This window comes from Phoenix dactylifera, chromosome 8 (genome assembly GCF_051530095.1).
Source record: "Phoenix dactylifera cultivar Ajwa chromosome 8, Ajwa_hap1_PhDact_Kaust_v1.1, whole genome shotgun sequence".
In the NCBI taxonomy this organism is placed as follows: Eukaryota; Viridiplantae; Streptophyta; class Magnoliopsida; order Arecales; family Arecaceae; genus Phoenix; species Phoenix dactylifera.
Window position 1 is genome coordinate 29,155,662 of NC_143197.1, and position 20,686 is coordinate 29,176,347.

General features: G+C 36.2%; 2 protein-coding genes across 4 annotated transcripts; both read left to right on the plus strand.

Annotated features, from left to right (window-relative positions):
• Positions 1–1,593: 1,593 nt before the first annotated feature.
• RDM4 (RNA-directed DNA methylation 4) lies at positions 1,594–11,180 on the plus strand. 2 transcript variants are annotated; one of them, XM_008801631.6, is made up of 10 exons: positions 1,594–2,006; positions 2,150–2,233; positions 3,124–3,218; positions 6,250–6,324; positions 7,698–7,739; positions 8,256–8,410; positions 8,492–8,610; positions 10,493–10,571; positions 10,668–10,744; positions 10,822–11,180. In XM_008801631.6, exons 1-10 carry the CDS (start codon positions 1,889–1,891, stop codon positions 11,025–11,027), a joined length of 1,050 nt encoding a protein of 349 aa, XP_008799853.4. In that variant the 5' UTR covers positions 1,594–1,888; the 3' UTR covers positions 11,028–11,180. The 2 variants fall into 2 exon arrangements, with proteins under 2 accessions (XP_008799853.4, XP_008799852.4); XM_008801630.6 differs by having other exon boundaries at positions 1,638–2,006; positions 7,695–7,739.
• A 1,009-nt stretch (positions 11,181–12,189) lies between these two features.
• On the plus strand, positions 12,190–16,521 carry LOC103714395 (DNA N(6)-methyladenine demethylase ALKBH1C-like). 2 transcript variants are annotated; one of them, XM_039124919.3, is made up of 4 exons: positions 12,190–12,580; positions 14,135–14,482; positions 14,619–14,966; positions 16,042–16,521. In XM_039124919.3, the coding sequence occupies exons 1-4, from the start codon at positions 12,491–12,493 to the stop codon at positions 16,315–16,317; spliced, it is 1,062 nt and encodes a 353-aa protein (XP_038980847.3). In that variant the 5' UTR covers positions 12,190–12,490; the 3' UTR covers positions 16,318–16,521. The 2 variants fall into 2 exon arrangements, with proteins under 2 accessions (XP_038980847.3, XP_008799851.4); XM_008801629.5 differs by having other exon boundaries at positions 12,225–12,559.
• The last annotated feature ends 4,165 nt before the right edge of the window (positions 16,522–20,686 follow it).

Here is a 20,686-nt window from a genome sequence, read left to right on the forward strand (position 1 = left end):
AATAATATATTTATGGAGCTAACAAAATGACTGAAAAATATCGGCCACCAATATCTCGGCTTTATCAGTTTATATCGATTGAGATAAAAAGATTGAGATTTATGCATGTATCATATGATGAGCTGCCAAATATTGTTATAGACAAACATCTTGGTCGACAAAAAAATCTTTAATTTGAAAAGAATTTAATTAGGCATGAATTCTATTATTCAAACTAATTCAAATATGAATTGGATTTGCATAGTGATTTTCAATCCAACTGCAACTCTAGGTGTGATGATCAACATAGTTTAGAAATAACTGAGAACCATCTTAGATTAGGGTTGTGAATTAGTCGAATCCATGGTATATTTGCATATGTACTCAATAAGAAATTTTGAATTCAATTTCGGATTTGGATTTATAAAAAATAAGTAAGCTCTGAACTCCAATCTCAACTCAATTAGTAATCCGATTCGAGGTTTACTTTTATAATAATAGTTTATGGTAGATTATAATATGAAAGAGCACAATTTGAAGTGAGTGATTGATTTGAGAAATATCAATCACTTTTCCAATATGTTTAAATTTCTAATTATATTGAGTTTGACTAAAATATAATAAAAATCTACATATTTATTGGGATTTTAGAACTCATATAGCAACGATGAGAGTTAAGGAGAGCATGCATAAGAAAAAGATATAAATCAAATATGAAGCAAAAAAAAAAAAAACTCAAATCATGTAGCTAATTTTCTCTATGGTTCTATATTTGTATATACTCTATATACATTGTTTATTTTTCACTATTCAAGTTACATCCAAAGTTCAATCCAACAAAAAAAATCGAATGTGTAGAATATAAATTTGATCCAATAAAATTATTAAAAACTTAATTGAAATATATATTAATTATTATAAAATAATTAGATAAGATTATTAAGTTTTTTTGGATCATTTGCAATCCTACCTTGGATCTGTTGAAGATAGGAAATTGATGATGTCAAACCCGATCGGCCGGAAGTTACTCAAGTATTGCAAATTTTATTTTACCTATCCCCCCTTTTCTCTTAGCCATGGTCTCTCTCTCCTTCTCTGCTCTTACAAAACTCGATGCTTTTTTTTTAACCCCTTCTCGATTTGGTTAATGGTTATGTACATATCAGAATAGAGTCCCACATTTGGACATTATTTATTTTTGAGTTTTTTGTATGAATATCCTCCTAAATATCGAACTTTACATGAATACCCTTCCTAAAATTAATATTTGCATGTATACCCTCATAAAATACTTGTTTTGTTATTTTACCTTTTTTTTATTCTTATTTTTACATATGTGCCCATGCTATTTAATACCATTAAAAAATTAATAGTAAATATTCTTAATAGGTAGATGTGCAAAAAAAAATATTTATAAAGCGCTCACAATAGAAAACAAAAACATAATTTCAAAATTATATTTTATTTTTTATTAATATAAATATGATTTTTATTAATGGTACTACAAGAATCGTTATATCATTTATGTAAAAATAATATTTTATAAAAGTATAGAAATAAATATAAATTTTAAAAAATATTTATATAAATTTAAATTTTTAGTAGGGTGTTCCTGAAAAAGAAAACCCATAATTTTTTAAGTCTGTTTCTACATAAGCGCCATGGTCCGTTGCGAGTCGGCGATGCCATTCGCACTCCCAGGGACTGTTGGTTTTCAGGCGAAATCCTCGCATCCGATATAAATATATATATTGATAATTTTGTTAAAGAAAAACTATTTGCAGGGAGATATTTACATGGAAATCTGAGCCCAGAAAAAAAAAAACACCCTTCTTTCCACCTTTCTCTAGTTCTCTCCTTATTTCTAATAAATTCTCGAAAACCTAACCCTAATTTGTTATATTAGGCCATGGCAGAGCCCGGCGAGACCTCTGCTTCGTCTCCTCCTCCGTCCAATCTGACGAAGGCGAAGCCGGTTGTCGTTAGGGTTAAGAGAAAGCCTTCTCAGGCGAGACTCGATGCCTTCTGTGAGTTTTTATCTTGTTTTTCCCTCTCTCTCGTTTTCTGTATTTCTTTTTTGTTTCCAGCTTTAATCTTCTCGAGTTTACTCGCTTTTACGAAGTACATCGCATTATTTTGATTGTGGAGCTTCTTTTGGTGTTGTTTCCAGGGTTGGAGATCAATGAAAGGCCGCTTAAAAGGGCCTTGGTGGATCTTGGAAGCCTCTCCATCTCCGATTCCTCCACGGGAAAAGGCACTTCAGACCTTCAATGCTCTGTTGGCTCGGCCTCTAAAACTTTCATCCTGTGCTTCATGTCATAAAACCATGTCCTTCCTGTTCTAGGATCTCAGGCAAATTTAGTGTAATCAGTCGACCAGATGGACCATTAATGCTTGGATGAAAGCTCTAGCTGCCATTGCCCACTGACTTCTATAGTGACATGAAAGCATAATTAATATATGCAATTTCACAGTTTGATGCCCTATGCCTTTCTAGATAGTTTATCTAAAATCCGCATTATGATAAGGTAGCTATACAAATATGGAAAAATTCTTCTAAAGTAACTGAAAAATATCTTCCAAAAGTTTTGACATGGATTTAGACTTCTTGTTTTAAGATTTCAGTTACTTTGCTATGTTAAGCCTTGGATTTTTTTATTTTTTCATGTACAACAAGATTTTAGGTACCGTGCATCCTAAATACTTGCAGTAATTTGCATATATGCATGTGTACAAGCATGTGTTAGTGCATGTTTTCTTAATCCATTGATTTGAATCCAAAATACTTGCCAGATTTATATGTTGTGTGATCTTATGCCTATAATTCAGAGATTTGATGAGAATCTTTTTCTTTCCCCTTTTTTGTTGTTTCTTATATGACACGTCTAGTGTTAATATTTTGTGATTATTAAGAGGAAATAGGATGGGTGCTGACAAAAGACATCATAAGTGATTCCCTGTAACAATAAAATGGAAAGAGTTAAAATACTAAAAGGAAACTTTGGTTGAGGAGTGGAAATATTGGACCAGAAGCATTTAGACTTTGATGTTTTCAAATAGTATTCAGTTTGTGGCTTTTCTGCATGACTTTCATGATCTTTCTCTTTGTTCATTCTTTTGTATTTCTTCTTTGCTTGCATGCAGTCCACGAGGAGTCAAGAACAAAGAAGCTATTGGTGCAACATGTTGAGACTATGAGGCACTCTGAAGCCATTAAAGATGTTTTGCATTCTTTTCTGGTTGGCATCACATCTTTCTTCTTCTTAATATATTTTCTTGCATATTGTCTTCTAAACATGCCAACCAGATAATATTCTACTTATGGGGTTATATATGTTGGTTAAAGGAGTAACTATGTCATGCCATTCTTATTTTGCTGATTAAAGTTATTGATGGAAAATGAAATATGTTTTTCAATGCCTGTAAACTGATGCAATTATTCCATACGCGAACTTGGGAATTGATTATATTAAATCATTCTCTAGGAGAACTAAATATAGTTCCTTCAAATATGCTGGTTTCAACTTGATCTTTTTTCCCACAATAGACTGTCTTTTGAAAATTTTTGCCCTTAACATATCCAGAAGCTGCTCCAAAACCAAGGTGTCTTTTGATATTTCATGTCAGACCAATCCGTGGATGGCATTACATATGTTAGAACAATTGGTCTCTAGTCGATTAAAATGGTCTGTTTTGCCTGCATAAAGAAATTAAGTGCCAGGAAAGTTCAGTTATCATTTACCTTCTTTCAGTTGGCTCGAGCTGCATTTTTGAAACTGCAAATTCAGCTGGCTTGATTGGAGTTTAAGGTTATTAGCAGGAGAAATGGGAAATTTTTTGCTGGTATCTAGAGAGGTTACAAGTTGGAATATGGTTGTGCTTGGTTAGTCTTTTCTCTCTCTCTCTCTCTCTTTGAATTATGTTGCACTAGGGACATCCCATGTAGATTTGTTTGGAACTGTTGCCGAGTTCACGCAGTCTTGTCCCTTGAATAAATACTTTCTGGAGCAAGAAGGGAAATTCCTAATAGATTCTTTATTCGAAAAAATGTGCAAACTTGCTGTGAGTTTATCCCAAGTTAATGCATGCTTGACAAAATCTGTCATACATGTGCCACTGCAATTTAAGTAAGAGTACAACTTGCTCGAATAGGTATGTTTTCATGCTTTAGTGGTCTTTCCATGATCAGCTGCGTATTGGCATCATCCCTTATTTACATCCTAGCTCTTTGCCATCATTTGAAAAGCTACCACCCGAATTAATTTTGTTAGTTCATTGGCTTTGTTTTACAAAAGAATGGAGATGATTTTGATCCTATGTCATGTGGAGTTGGATGAACATGGCAAAAATGTGATTTGAAGTGGGACAAAACTCATGAACATATGAACATATGTAGAAACTAGCAGCACAATTTTCACATTTAATGGAAAATGAACATATGTAGAAACTAGCACACAACTTTGTAGTTTTAAGATTCACTTTGTACATGATTGAATGACCGTAAAACTGGTTGAAGTTGTTTGCTCACGAGCTTTGTAGTCCAGAAACCCCAAAATAGGAGGGGGGCATGCTTCACTGTAACACAAAACACCTCCTTATGGTCATGTTTACCATCCTTTGCCACTTGTCCCCTCCCACTGGCCTCCCTACATTCAACCCAAGCCTTCATGCATACTGCCACTATCCCACTCCCGAATTCCTTATATGCAGGAACTTAATAGATACACTCCCTTTCTTCCTAACAGAACTGGTCCACACACTCGCATGTGTGCACACAATGCTTTTTAGAATTGAGTATTTTATAAATCCATATCTCACATCAGTTTTCAGGTCTGGATGGTTGTTTTCAAAATTGAATCTTACAAATCATTGAATGTATTTCTAAGATACAAACATGCCAACTAGAATCAATCTGATGTAGATCCAACCATGACAATTTGCCCCCGACCCAAAAAAAGAAAAGTTGCAACCCATATTTTCCCTATTGCTTAGGGTGAAAATTCTTTGTATTGAAACTATCGCAGTCAAAGAGTGCAATAAAGGCAGCTTACTTTGCAAACGCATTATGTCAATATAAAAAATTGAGTTCAATGAAGAAAATCTCATCACATGGGGACTGACAATGAATAAATGAGATTAAAAGAAGCCGTTGAAGTCAAGCCGGTAAATGGATAGTCTCCTATACTAATTCTTTACAACAAAGGGGGTCCTTATTGTTGGATCTTCAAATGAAGAGGTCTAGCTAAGTGACTGGTCACATAGAGGACCTTAGCCTTGTGTCTACAATGATAAAGAAATAGGAAGGATTTGGTTAATTTTATGTGGCAACTCCCAGGGTAAGGAAGTTTTTCTAGGTTGGTATAATTTCACGCTCTTTTCTTCTTTCATTAGAAGTTCTTCTTTGAATGAAATATTGCTTAGATATTCCACTATTGTATTGATCTAGAAATCAATGACAAGCTTTTTTATAACCGAAATCAGTGAAACTCCTGTAGTCAATCCCATTATTGTACATTTAAGTTCTTGTATTACGAATCTTACATGCTGAAAGCAGATCTGAGGGTGGTATAGAGCCAAAAGAACAAAGATTGGTTGATACAAAACTGAAATAGGTAGTTCATGTGCTTCAGATAGATAGTTCATGTGCTTCAGGTAGGTAGGTAGAACTTGAATCAAGTTTTTGGGTGCTTAATCCGATTGTTTTGGGGGAGAATCCAGAGATAAATAATCTGTTCGACAAATTTCTATAAAGGAAGCAAATTTTAATATCTTGTGTCATAAATATGATGGTAACTTGCATTTGCTTGCCTTTGTGTTTGTTTTTCTCTGTTATCATTGATGTTTCCATTTAATGGCTATAATTAAAGAAAATGTTACGCATATGATTTCCTGTTTAACTAAAATGATGCTTGTTATGAGACTGTAGCATTTAATGCTGAAAATGCTATTCCTTAATATTTTTAACTTTTAATTATGATTATCCAATATAGCGTGCACTTTGTTGGAAGTCAGATTAAACTTGTTAATCTTGTATTTTCTTGTTTTACTTTCTCTGCGATCTTGATGCTTGAGTGACTTTTGAGAAACGCAAACATATGGACAAGCACACTTACTTATTTTCTGTTGTTTTTATCTTGTCTGTCTTATTTTCTTCTTTGAACCTTGAAAATTTTTTCCCCTTCTGGCACTGTCATGCGGTGTTGAGCAAATCCATAAATGGCCTTGCAGACATGTATGTGACTGTTTATTTTTTCTTCTTTTTTTTTCAAGCAACCCGGTTCTAGTGGTTCAAAAGAGTTCAAAAGGAAGATCGAAGAGCGGAGGAGTGCACATAAACAAGATAAAGTAAGTATAACACCTATTTCTATCTGTTTATTGGAAGGTGAGGGACCTTTAACCCCTCTTTTTCTGTTATCTCATGACTTTTTGTCCCTCATAAGGAGATTTGATTGAGATTGGATGCCAGGCCTGGTCCATATACAAGTCAGACTACAGGTGGTCATACATGCTCCATTTTGAACCTGGGAATGATAGCCTATTCTGACCTCAAAACCAAATCAATATATCCTTAGCTTGTGTATGTTTGCTCTGGGCTGCTGGTCAAACAAGATTTCTTCTTGGTTGGTTGACCTGATAAATTTTTCAACCGTCTAACGGTCTGTTTAGATGCTTCTAAAGCCCTGCAAGATTAGTGGATTGGGCAGCCCATTTAAGCATCGCTCTATTAACCAAACACCTCCCAATCTAAATTTTTTGGGGGTCTTTTTTAACTTCCAGCAGTCCAACGGCTAGGATTTGGGACTGGGATTTGGGCAGGTCCTTAGAAGATGCAAGCTAGACAAGCCAGCAGGCCCGATTCCTGCATGATTTTCAACCCAATCCTGTAAGAATATCCAAACAGGCCCTTAAGTTGTCTGGAAATGCAAATAAATATAGTCCATGCCCACATGCTATTTGAGCTAGGGCTGGCACATACCGAGCTTAAAAGAGAACCTAAGAATAAACCTAAGACTGACCTGTAACCCAAATGGATATAGCAAGAGCTGGTCCATATGCATCTTGAACTGATGGGCATTAAAACTGTTCTGGCTTGATGTACTGAATTTTGTCAAATGTAACCTCATATATGATATCACTACATCCTAATATTGTTTATTATATATGCCTGAAAAAACTAAATGCAATAATGGAAGTATGACCAGTTAGTACCTAAAATATTGGTCAGGAACATGATAGACATATGTCTCAGACATGATATACATGTCTCAAACTTGTACATATATATCCGGGCGTATGGTTGACTTTGCCGGGGGTGGGGGGAGATGAGAACCTTAAATCTTTCGAGTCCTCGGCTTTTATGCACCAGATTTTGTTAACCATCTACCTGTTGCTGACTCTGAGAATTTTCTCTTTGTTTATATTTTTAATTAGATGAGTCAGGGGAATCTGTCCCCACAACCTCAAATCAGAAATATCTTTGTCAATCAATGAAAATATGGGTTCTTGCCTTTTTAGTTTTGGCTGCTATTTTCCAGTAGTCTCTTTTAACAGGTGTGTTGAGAAGGGGGAACCAACTCCAAGTTGGCCTTTTATTATCTCCCTTTTTTGCCTTTACTGGGTCAGTGTTTTTCTGATGTTTAGTTTGTCGGTTTAGTTTCAGTAATTGAAATATTCAATTCACCTGTGAGTATTAATAATTTGTAATTTTTTTCCAGCAGAAGCAAGATCAGTTGCGGTCTGCAGCTATACAAAAGCATGAGGTACATTTCAATTTACTTAAACATTTTTCTCTTTCCAGTGATTAGTTGTGTAATTTATTACAGTTAGCTACTCCATATAACCTCTTTATGATGCATGGTACTTGTTTCCTATAGGAGTGATGGAAAATTAATCTCCTTCATGTATTGGATCTGTCCTTATTAATGCATTCGAAGATATTTAGTATTCCTCAACACTCTATTAAGAAATTTTTCTTGCTTTGTTACACTCGTTCACCATCACCATGGTTCATTATTTTAGTGGGGCAATGATCAGAAATTAAAATTAGTCTGACCAGTGGATTTACATGCATATGGGTTAAGTGATGCGTATACACACACACACACACACTCCTTGCATCTGGTAAGATAATTGGAATTTGCAAGAATCATTCAGCAGGAAGAAGTACTTGATTACTGTCTTATTATATGTCAATCTTATATGTCAGTAGAGAGAAAGTATTCCAACATCTAGGTTCAGTATAAGATTGACTATTTGCCTTTTTTTTTTGTTCCTAGGATCTAGCAAGAAATGCTCGTTTTGAACAAATATGGAAGAGCAGAAGGGGCCGCACAGATCCAGATGAGGATTCCTTGCGTGAATTATGCCATCTTTATGATGTTGTTCAAGTTGATGTTGAGGATATGACATCTAGGAAGGTGCAAAAGCCAGAGTAAGTTGTATTTTTACATTTATCCAGTTTTTTTGGTAATATCTTTGTCTTCATAATTACTAAAACTTGATTTTCATGCAGAGTTTCCGAACTTGAAGATAATGCTATTTTGTGTAACTATCTGCCACTGATAAGGGAATATCTTCCAACAGCTGCTGTGGAGATAGAATCTGATATTCGTGCTTATGCATCCAGAGAAGGTAAACTCTAATATCTTAAAGTTATACTGACATCCTCAAGTTTTTACTTATAAATTTTAAGCATACTTCTGTGATTCCCTGATCATCAATAGGATTCCAACTAAGCCTTCCAGATTATAATTATAGATTTAAAACTATCAAGGCTTTTGAAATACTTTGTTTGAAAAACACTAAATCTACACGTGCATTAGGTGAGAACAACACATGGGTAATGTGAAGCACGCCCTTTGCCACTTAAGTTGTGGGTCTCATGTGAGTTAGATGTGGAGCTGCCAAAAGAAGGATGTGTTTCTGGTTTACATTGCACTCAGGCAGCTAATGCATGATGGTCCAGTATCGTCTATTTTATACTTACTTCCACTAGATTCATTGATTTAATGGGGACAAAAATTTTAAAACCAATCTTTGCGTTGTAGCAGCTAGGAAGGACAGGAAGACCTAGGATGACATGGATGAAGGTTTGAGGAAGGATTTGGAAAAGCTTGTGCTGACATAAATTTAAAGCCCTCAATTTTAATGGTGGCGGTATGATATTTGAAAGCTAACAAATGCTTGTGTTGATATAAATTTAAAGCCCTCATATGACATGGTAAGATATTCGAAAGCCCTCAATATTTGGGTTCTGGTTTGGTGGGCCAGGTTGAGTGAGAGTGGGAGAGGAGTTCCTTGTGGGTTTAATCTAACAACCAAAGTAACCTTATGCACCAAATTGAACTCAACAATTAATAGCTAGTAAGTTATTTTAAATCCAACCATGAATTTTAAATCCAACCATGAATAGTTAGGATTAGGTCTTTTTACTGCTGTTGCTTCTACAAAATGAACAAACGGTAGGAGTGGGTCTAATAGGATTGATCTTACAAAGAAAACAAACCATGGCAGCATTAAAATTTAATGTATCAATAAATTACATTTAGGTCTATGAGGCTAAAAATGGGTGGCCTAGTGCATGAGTTCCCACCATTTTAGGGTCTAGGGAGGGTTAGATGTCCATAGCTTTACCCCACATGCAGAGAGGCTGTTTCCATACTCCAAATCTATGACAACCATGTCACAATGGTGCAACCTTACTATTGTGCCAAAGCTTACCTTCATTAAGGTATTATGAAGCTAGCGGTGAATATTTGAGATCAGGTTCCTTTACTGTGCTTAGCTTAGCTATATAAAATAAGAAAACAAACCCTAGTGGTGAATGGTGGATTCCTTATAGGATTACTCTACTAAAGAAAACAAACCCTAGTGGCACTACATTGTAATGTAGCAATGATTCGCTATTAAGGCACTTAAAGCTGGCGATGAGTAGTTTGGATCGGGTTCTTTATTGTTTTTGGTTAATATTACATAGGGTGTGGATGGGTTCCTATAGGACTTAATCTAATGGAGCAACCTAAATAATAGTGTAAAAAATTTATATTAGTGCTCGTGTTGGTAGTATTCTTGTTAGTTTTCTTATCGAGGGTGTCATCCCATCTGCACAAAATCCTATCTTTTAACTGTAACCATATTCAGTTCCTGCTGCTTAGAGCATCCTCTGAAGAAGTATGAACGTAATGGAGTGCAAGTATCCAGTAGCGACATCCAATTAACTAAAAATGGACCTTTTTGAAAGATTCTCTGATAATTTTCCAAAAGGCTTCCATATTCCCAATAATGTTATACATTCTGAGAAATGTCTATAATGTTATACCGTCCAAAAAAATGTTCTTTAGATTTATACTCCTAACTCACATTTTTGTAAAACTAGTTTCTATAATTTGGGTGTCATGGACGTATGCTATTTTGGGAGTATTAATGCAGACAGACAAATATGTTATTCAGAAATTTGGAAATATATTGTCACCTGTTACATTCCTTTATGATAATTCTGTGCCTTGATGAATAGATAACTTTGTCTATGACTTGTACACTGTGGAGGATGGTTTGAATAGTAATGGGGAAGACAAAGCAACTGGTTATCCACTGTAAGGAAACTTGATTCATGTCATTTTCTTTCTTTAATTTATATTATTTCAAAGTGGATTCTTTAAATAATATTGACATATGAATTGCCTTTCCAGGGTGCAAGTAAATGATGATGATGATGAGTATTATGATGGCCCCTTGCAGTTGGAATATGAAAGTGATGATTCAAATGGTCTGTCTGTTCTATTCCTTTCATCTATGTGCGCGTGGCATTGGAGTTTGATAACAAATTTCCTGTTTGGCCTGCAGCTGAAGATAATCCACGGAATGATTATCCTGATGAAGAGTCATCTAGGGATGATGAAGATGAGAATAGAGACCCTTTCAATGATTTAGAAGGTTCAGACTCTCAATATGAAGAAGAAATTGTTGATGTTGACGAAGAATCTGAGGACAACCAGAGATTTGAATATAGTGGAGACCAACATTATACCTATCCAAAAAAACAAGCTTGATAAGATCTGTAATACCGAGTTTTTGTGATGATGCATGCCTTATTACCAATGTATCGTCCAATTTGCAATCATTTTTGTGAATCTCTGATTGCACACTCCTTCAATTAAACCTTATTTACAAAGTATGATATCAAAATTTAGTAGCTGGAAAAATACTGCCTTATCTGAAGCATATTGTTGAAAATTTTCTTTTGATAATATATTTGTCTATTGTTAAGGTTGCTCATGTCTTGCTGTACAAGAGCATGTTCTCGTTATGGTATACAATCAATGGGTTGAAAGTGTGTTCTCTAAATCAGTTGCTATTAGCTTTTGTTTTGATTGTCTTCCCATGAACATGAAAGAAAAAAATACAGCAACCCTCCCAGGACCACATAGAAAAGCAGGCCTAATACCACCCCACAGGCAATCACAATCTTCGTCATGAAAGAAATCCCATCTCGCCCATCTCTAGAAACCCTCACCTAATAACTGAACCCAGTTCCTTCCTCCACTTCTATGACACCCCCTACCAGTCCATAGAGATGACACACTTTCTCTGAGTCATTTCCACTGCCATTTGTATACCAAACAGCAGTTCCATGCATGAGTTCGCACAATCCTCCTCGCCAACATTGACCTTTGGAGATGGAGTCCTCTGAACGGTGTCGATTTTTTCCTGTTTCACCATCTCAACTTTTGAGGTGGCAAGACCGCATAACCCGTTGTAAATTCCCTCCTCTGTCTCCAACCTTATCTAGCATCCTTGGAATCTCAAATTGTTTGCGGAAGATCACAGAATTCAACTGCTCGATATGATGCTTCGAACTTTCCTCTACGAGCAGAATAGCAGTAAAGCTCCAAATATCCTCTACATCCCAGTTCTAAGAATCTGGCTGGTCCTCTGCCCATTGCTAAGGTTTGCCTGATCTTCCGATTGTTCCGGTTGTTTTTATCGAAAATCTTTAGCCCCTTGGAACTTAATATGGTGGAAGCAATCCTCAGATCTTTTTTAGGCCTCAAATCTCAGTGGGCATACCCTTTTCCCTTCCAATTCAGATAAGTTACGGGCTTGTCGGCTTCAATTTCGAACGGGTACGATTTAGTAAGTCAGGTTCTGTGACACGCTGAGTCAAAATACATCATCTCGATATTGGTTTCTGCATCGGTGCTATCATGTTATTACGGTGGGTATCGAACTGCAATGGAGTCAAAGTTCGGTCCTTGCTCTTCTTTTTTTTTTTTTTTTTTTTTGGTGGTTTCCCTTGGTAAGAGCGCAGTCTTCTGCGATCGCATCTTCGAGCGACCGCAGGCAATTGCGACCTAGGCAGTCCGTCCGAGAACGCTTCGACTCCCCCTCGGGAAGGAAAACCGCTTGCTTCGCGGAGCGTAAGCAACCACAGAGCGCTTTGGAACCCAAATCCATCTCCGGATCCCTCTTCAGTCTTCTCCTCCATTATTCTCCCACTTCTCACCATTCCCAGATGAAGGCGGGCGGCAGGACACCGGATGGGTGCTCGAGAGGGCGAGGGATCCCTCGGGGTCGCGAATGGGTAGGCCAATTCGCTGATTTGGTAAAAGTTTCCTTTTTGATCTGATTTTGTTCTATTCGATACTAGAAGGGTGAGATTAGTTCTCATGGTGATGTTTTGATTGGTTTCTGGGTTCTGTTTCTTGAATTTGGGAAACATTTTGAGGTTTGGGTTGCGCTTGGTTGCATTTTGCAAGGAAAGTCGGTTTTTTGTGTAGGATTATGGGAATTAGGGCTTGGAGAACTGTAAAAGGTCGTTCTTTTATACTTTCTAGAGTATTGATTTGGAGTTCTAGAGCAAAATCTGGTTTTTCCTTTGGATGTAAAACGATTTCTTTTGCTGAAATGCGATTTCTTGAGGAATGCCATGCGAAATTTCGAACTGGATGGGGGAAAAAAATAGCGCCTTTTGAACATTTTCTCTTGCCTTCTCATTGAAATTTTTTCTTTTAACTTGCAGAATATAGATTAGGACATTTGGAGGGGGTTAGGAACATTCTGGTTTTTCTGCATGCGGTATTTAGTGTAGATTTTGTTTTGATTTCTTTTCTAGTTCACATTCACTGTACCTGTTAATGTAGTGTTATGAATTTTTGTGACTGCATGCGCAGTCGATTCTTGTTCTGTGCTTCTGCTAATTCTCTGAAATAGAGAATTCAATAACCTGACGTTGAGTGTGTTAGGAACTTTTTGCCTGTGAGCATTTCAGTATGAAAAATGAATCATGAAGGTAGTGCTGAAATGGTGATGCATTGTTGGCAGGACTATGTCCTCTAATGATAGTCTTCTGATAATTTAACTAATATTGCGTAATCTTGTTATTGGATTCAATTGTATGACATGGCTGAGATGTTATGAGGTCCTAAGTCAAAAGGCCCACCGGCCCAAAGTTTCTTCTACAATGCTGTTTTTTTCAAGTATACTAGCCGTGATAGGTTTTCTGCACAAGAAAAGGAATCCTATATTTCTTTTATTATGTTTTTATCCATCATGGGAAAAGAGGTGCTGATGAGAACTTTTACCACTTGTTGATCTGAAGCTTCAAGGAAGAGAAAAGAGGATTTTGTTTATAGAACACTTAACGGCGCCATGAAAGCAGTGTTGCGCAGCACAAAAGTGAAACGGGATTTAAATAGTTTGGTGATTCGATGAGGCTGCTAGGAGTCCTCGAAAGAAGCAAATAGATTGGTAAAAAATGATCAGGAACCAAAATAGAAGCCCATGATTGGGAACTTCATGATGGTTTTCTCCACAATGACCACTTTGTAAGCTATGATTATTGCATCAGCTTTAGGGTTGCTGGTTTTACTTTTGTCTATGCTTTGCTGGCCGAATTCATACCTCACGATCCATTACTTTAGAATGAAGTTAGTGCATCTATTCTTACTTCAAATGTTTAGGTTCGGAATAACAAGAAGATGATTTCTCTAAAAAAAAGGAAATAAAAAAAGATGCATGTTTGCAATGACTTTAATATAATTACATTCATCACTGCTATACCATCTTGTGCATATCAGTCATAATGTCATAAAAATTACTTGTGCTACAGTACCAATGGCTTAAATGCTTTTAATGAAATTTTGGATTGGAATTATAGGCATCTAGTGGCAAGCCTTCCGTGTGTTGGGATGATAGGGATTCCGTTTCCTCTTCCAGAGGTCTTAGGGACAAAACTCCACCAATTGTCAGACCAGAGCAGGGAGGAGTTTCTTCAGAGAAAGTGCGGGATAAGAATACTGCAGAACATTCTAACTGTGGTCCAGATATATGCCCTTTTGACATCTGCAAGGGAGATAGCATAGGCCCTGTTAAGCTAAATCTTTCTCTACTTCAAGTCAATAGAGAAAAAAGAAGGGAACGTGAACTCTCGAAGAATGTTCCTCAGCACAGATATTTAGGACCTGGGATGGTCCTATTAAAGAACTTTATAAGCCATCAAGATCAGGTAATTTTTAATCATGTAAATCATTCTTCTTTGTTTCTTTGAAATTATTGAATCAGCCTTGCCCTAAATTTGTTTATGTGGCGTCATCAAAAGTTTAGATTTGATTTATGCAAGTTTTGTTTATTCAATGAATTAGGTCCATATTATTAAACTATGCCGAGAACTTGGTCTTGGTTTAGGGGGATTCTACAGACCAGGTTACAGGGATGGTGCGAAGTTACATTTGCAGATGATGTGCCTGGGCAAGAATTGGGATCCAGAGTCAAGGTTATATGGAGTTAAACGCCCATTTGATGGTGCTGTACCACCCAAAATTCCTGAAGAATTTAAGAATTTGGTTGAAGGTGCTTTTCAAGCGTCTCATGACTTTGTAAGGCAAAACAGTAAAAGTGATAAAAGTGTCGAAGATGAACTTCCATGGATGTTGCCTGATATCTGCCTTGTCAACTTTTATGGCAACGATGGAAGGCTTGGCCTTCACCAGGTACGTACATGAGTTGCCTGTTAATTGTAGTGTCGAAAACAATTCATCTGTTTATTCAACATGCAACTTTTTGAGTATCCATTACCATAGTTCTGATGTAAAGCATATATTAGTACATTACAGCAATACAGATATGTGTAAAACTCATAAAGGTAATAAAATTCACTGGATTTTCAAATTTCTCACAAGTTTGAATGTAGTCACCATCACTCTCTCTAATAAAAAAAAAGACTTCAAGTGTATATTATGTGGTATTGGTTAAAACATAATCAATTTTTGAGACTATATTCTTCTTAGTTTCTCTTTTGTCTTCACTACAGAAAGATAGCAAGGTCTTACTGTTGGCTTTACATTTAATGGACCATGATTAAGCTTCTTAGATTCCTAGCATTAGCACTTTGAACCACTCTGTCAATCAATTTCTAAGTATCGTTAGGGAATCCCCTCCCACCCACCCACCAACCCTCCCCACCCCACCGGAAAGAAAAAAATACGTTTCAGAATTGTCTGTGTTTCAAATGAAGTTGACTTCTTTATAAAGATACCAAACTTTTATTTTCTAGATTTGTATATCAATATCACCCATTCTCCTTATGTAAAATCTGATGTTTCTATTCATCCTCCCTTATAGTGTTACAACTCAAAATTTCACTTTAAAAGTTTAGCCGGAAGGTATTATTTAGGTTTCTTAGCTCTATATAAGTGCTCAAGATTTACCCAATGCATAGCCAATATGAGACTAAATACATATCCGCATGGATCCTCACATACGTTTTTCATTTAAGCCATGGTATTTTCGCCATTCTAAGGATCTCCATTCAAATTTAATTACAAGCATTACAATCGGCCTATGGTCAACCCCAATGGGTCCATGCTGCAGTGCCCTCTAGTCCACATATGCCATGGGCAGGGTTCGCTCTAATACCATTTGTAATATCTCAAGACCTCACTCAATAAAGCTAGATGGAAGGCATTTTTTGGGTTCTATCAAAAAAAAATTATTTTCATTTACTTGTAGTGAAGAAGTGATTTAACATTCTAGTTACTCAATGCAATTCCCTCTGTCATTATGCAGGACAGAGACGAGAGCAAAGACAGTCTTCATAAAGGATTACCTGTTGTTTCCTTCTCTTTGGGCAATTCTGCTGAATTCCTGTATGGAGCTGAGAGAGATGTTGATATGGCTGAAAAGGTTGTACTTGAATCTGGTGATGTTTTATTATTTGGTGGCAAGTCCAGGCTTATATTTCATGGAGTGTCATGTGTTCGGGTCAACACAGCACCTAAGCGCCTGACTGAGGAGACCAAGCTCAAGCCTGGACGCCTCAATCTCACATTCAGGCAATATTAACACGCATGTTTCTTTTGGGCTCTGCAGCTGACATAGATAGTTTCCTAGTCTTTTTTTCGAAACATGATATGACTTTGTTTGCATCATGTCCTGTGTTTTACTTAGATTAAAATTTAACTAAACTAGATGTTCTCATTTTACTTGAATTCGGTCGAACTTTATTATTTTTTTCTTACTGGAGAAACTTGATTTGTTACTTGTCAAGCTTTTGCTCAATAACTGGCAAAACTGCTACAATCTTAATCAACCCCCTTCTCGGAGCGAAAGGTCACTGGTTAAAATGACTGTTGGATTTCCAAAGAAAAAAGAAACTTTTGGAAGCCTACCCAAAAGAAAGGACTGTTGGAAATTGGGCATTACAGCATTCAAGAAAAATTAAAAGTTAGAAGAAAATGAGTGTGTTGAAAATGTCTTATGCATGACTCTTACTCCTAGTTATGGAATTATGGCAGACCTCACAGATGATCACCAGAAGTTTGATGCTTATTAACCGGCCCCGTTAAACAACAATAGCGGCCCCTGAGAAAATCCTTCGCTTTAATCGATCTGAAAAGTTTCCTCACATCTCAGCATCTTCTTAGGCCCTGTTTGGGGGAGCTTTTGGAGGGCCAGAAAGCACTTTTTGGCCCTCCAAAAGTACTTTTAGATGAAAAACTGTGTTTGGTAAATTTTTCAAAAAGCTGTTTCAGCTTTTGCGGGAAGCTGAAAACAGCTTTTGGGAGGAAGCTCCAATTTGGAGCTTTTGGGAGTAGGGGTGCAAATGGGTCGGGTCGGGTCCTAGGTGACCCCGATCCGATCCGGTTTTTTGTTCGGGTCTCAATTTTGGACCCGGACCCGACCCGGTTGAAGATCGGGTTGGGTCGGGTCGGGTCCGAGTCGGGTTCGGGTTCGGGTCGGGTCCGGGTCCGATCGGGTCCAATTTTTTGTGTTTTTGGGAAAAAATTTGGGCAAATCTAATTTGGTCATATCATAATTATGAGGTGCTGGGTGACCCATGACTTGAAAGACTTTGCAATTGAGCTCCAGTCAGAACAGATGACCCATGACTTACTAAGTCGGTCTACAAGCCAAATTTCATATCACACTATTTTTTATCTATATGACTGATTGGACGGAACTCGGTGTCTCCCAGCTCCCCTCTCACGAGGACAAAAAAAATCCCAGACCTTCTTCCAAAATCCAATTCCAATACAGAAAACTGGCACATGACCCATATTCAGTTGCAGTGTTCCCTCACTTTCTCCCTTCAAAAGTTAAAAGAAACAAAAACCAAAAAACAGAAGGAAAAAAAAAAGCAGCTACCGAGACACCAGAGGTCTCAACAGTGTAATAGATCCAGAGAGAATCCTGACGGGCCGACGTTCCTTTGGATTCTGTGAACCTATGCTTGTTGCTAACTTGCTATCCTCCCACACTGACCAACAGTACCACAACCCACGCCAAAAAAAAAGAAAAAAAAAAAGAAAAGACTTTCTTTTGCTTTTTCTCTCTCTCTCTTCGGGTCCATTCGGGTCGGGTCGGGTCCGTTTGGTAAACCCAGACCCGACCCAGAAAATGATTCGGGTCCAATTTTAGGACCCGACCCGGACCCGCGGGTCCTAAAATTCGGATCGGGTCGGGTCTACACGGGTCGGGTCGGGACACGGGTCGACCCGACCCATTTGCAGCCTTATTTGGGAGGAAGCTGTTTCAGCTTTTTTGGAAAGCTGTATTTTTGACAAAAATGCCCATATTAAAATAACATAATTACATAGTTTATCTCTTTATAAACCTAAAAATCTGCTGGAGCCAAGAACCCAAGCCATCAGACTCCCTTCCGTAAGAAAAGGTATTTTTCTTTTCAATTTTTGTATGCATCTCTTGAACCATATTTTAGAAGAAAAAAAATTTAATCCTTTTCCATACCTTCCAAAATCAATTTATTGTTTTTTTTTTTATCATCAACCTCGCGGCCCACGCTGAGGTCCTCCTCGAGTGTGGACCACGAAGAAGAGCCCCTGGACCGCGGAAAATTATTTTATAGAAAATTATTATGAAAAATTATTTTATACTAATAATTATAATATTTTATACCTTTATTTTTGTATTATACTATAAATATAATATCATATTATATTATATCATAATACATTAATATGTTATGTTAAATAATTCAATATTATGTTATATTATGGAAAATTAATTTGTACTAATAATTATAATATTTTATACCTTTATTATTGTATTATACTATAAATATTATATTATATTACATTACATTATAATACATTAATATGTTATTTTAAATAATTAATATTATGTTATATTATGAAAAATTAATTTATAATAATAATTATGAAATTTTATACCTTTATTATTGTATTATACTATAAATATTGTATTATATTACATTACATTATAATACATTAATATGTTATTTTAAATAATTTAATATTATGTTATATTATGAAAAATTAATTTATACTAATAATTATAATATTTTATACTTTTATTATTGTATTATACTATAAATATAATATATATTACATTATATCATAATACATTAATATGTTATGTTAAATAATTTAATATTATGTTATATTACTAAATATTAATTTACTCTAATAATTATATTACTATTATTATGCTATATTAACCTAATATTATTTTAATTACAATAATATTATACTATATCGTATATTTATGTATTGATTTATGTTATGTTTTATTATGTTCTGTTGTATAATACCATGCAATATCCTTTATGGTAATTTTGTCATATAAAAGTACTTTCTCAGTTTATTTACCAAACACAAAACAAAGTACCACAGCACTTTACGAATGTAGTTACCAAACAGCAAACAGTTTTTTATAACAGCTCTACTTCCAACAGCTCTACTGCCAACAGCTCTCCCAAACAGGGCCTTAATCATCCTGCTTAGCTGCAAGATTGATAAACAATTTCCTCTGAAAATTCTATGATTATTATTATTATTATTATTATTATTATTTTGGAGCCAAAGCTCCAGCTCACAGCAGCTATCCACATATATCGTCCTTAGCGTCGACCTTTCTTATTAAATCAGAAATCAAACAAGGCTTCCAACCCAGCTTTAAGGATTGCCAAAATGTTTCCACGGGCCATAGATTGGATGGCAGTTTAGAAGCAGGTGATCCACCTTTTCTTCGGCTTGTTCACGAAACACAGAGCCCATTATAGTTCCATTTCCTTTTCTCCAAATTCTTAAGCTGTCAATAATCTATTGTTTACCATTAGTCACACGAACACTTTTAACCTTCTCAGGGATTAGGCTTCCCCACACAACTTTTTCGGAAAAGAAACCAAACGCCCGCGGTGGAAGAAATCATAGAAATCATTGGATGTGTTTGTGCCAGAGGAACTACAATGCCATTGCCACTTGTCCTTACACTTCTTAAGTGCACAGACTGCAATCTACCGTAAAGCTCCAGCATCAACTTCCCCTTCTTCTGTAAGAATGTATCTAAACAAAGGCCAGATGGGAGGGAATTCTGGATCATCATTTGCTTAATCTTTATGGTTATGAACTAGACGAAATATACTTGGAACAAAATATAGAATGACACGCTATGCAAAGTAGGTCGATCGTACCGGCCCAAGATCTAAAACAAACACCAAACAAAAAATAGAAAAAAAATGTTGAAAGAAAACTAATTGGAAGAGAGAAAAAATGACAACTCACATTCTCTCCTTCTCTTTCTTTTCTCATGCCACACTAAATGAGACACCAACAGTCCCTTTAAATCGAGCATTAATGGGTAAGATGTTCTATTTCTACTCAAATTCAAAAACCAACGCCCACTAAAAGATAAGACTAGATAATTATTCTAGAAGGAATGATTAAGTAAAATAAAATTAGGAATAGAATCCTAAAGATATTAAACTAATGACCAAAATCCTAATAATATTAGGACTTGGCAAGAATCTCAACACAAAAGGGATATTAAGGATGTTCACCTAAGCAAATATCCTTCCGAAATAAATTGTCTTCATCGTCTCCAACTTCTACTCTCATGCAGTTAAAAGACCACACTTCTGCTGCAAGAATACCGATCTGAAGAGGCAAGGCCAAGTTTTTGAGTCCAACCTTCAATAATCCCATATCTTCTTCTTCTTCTATAGTATTCATATGGACCCATAGAGAAATTGCGCTGAAGTCGGTAACTAAGAGTCCCTTGGTAGTCCCACTTCCAAGTTTGCCATGTACACCAGCTCATTTCCTTCTCAAAGACTAGAGAACCCATCAGTGAGTTGATTGTCCCCTCTATAAATCAGAGAGAAACACCAGTTGGTTCGAAGATCATCCTGAAATTTGGGCAAGTGTCAAGTAGAATCAGATTACTTGTGCAA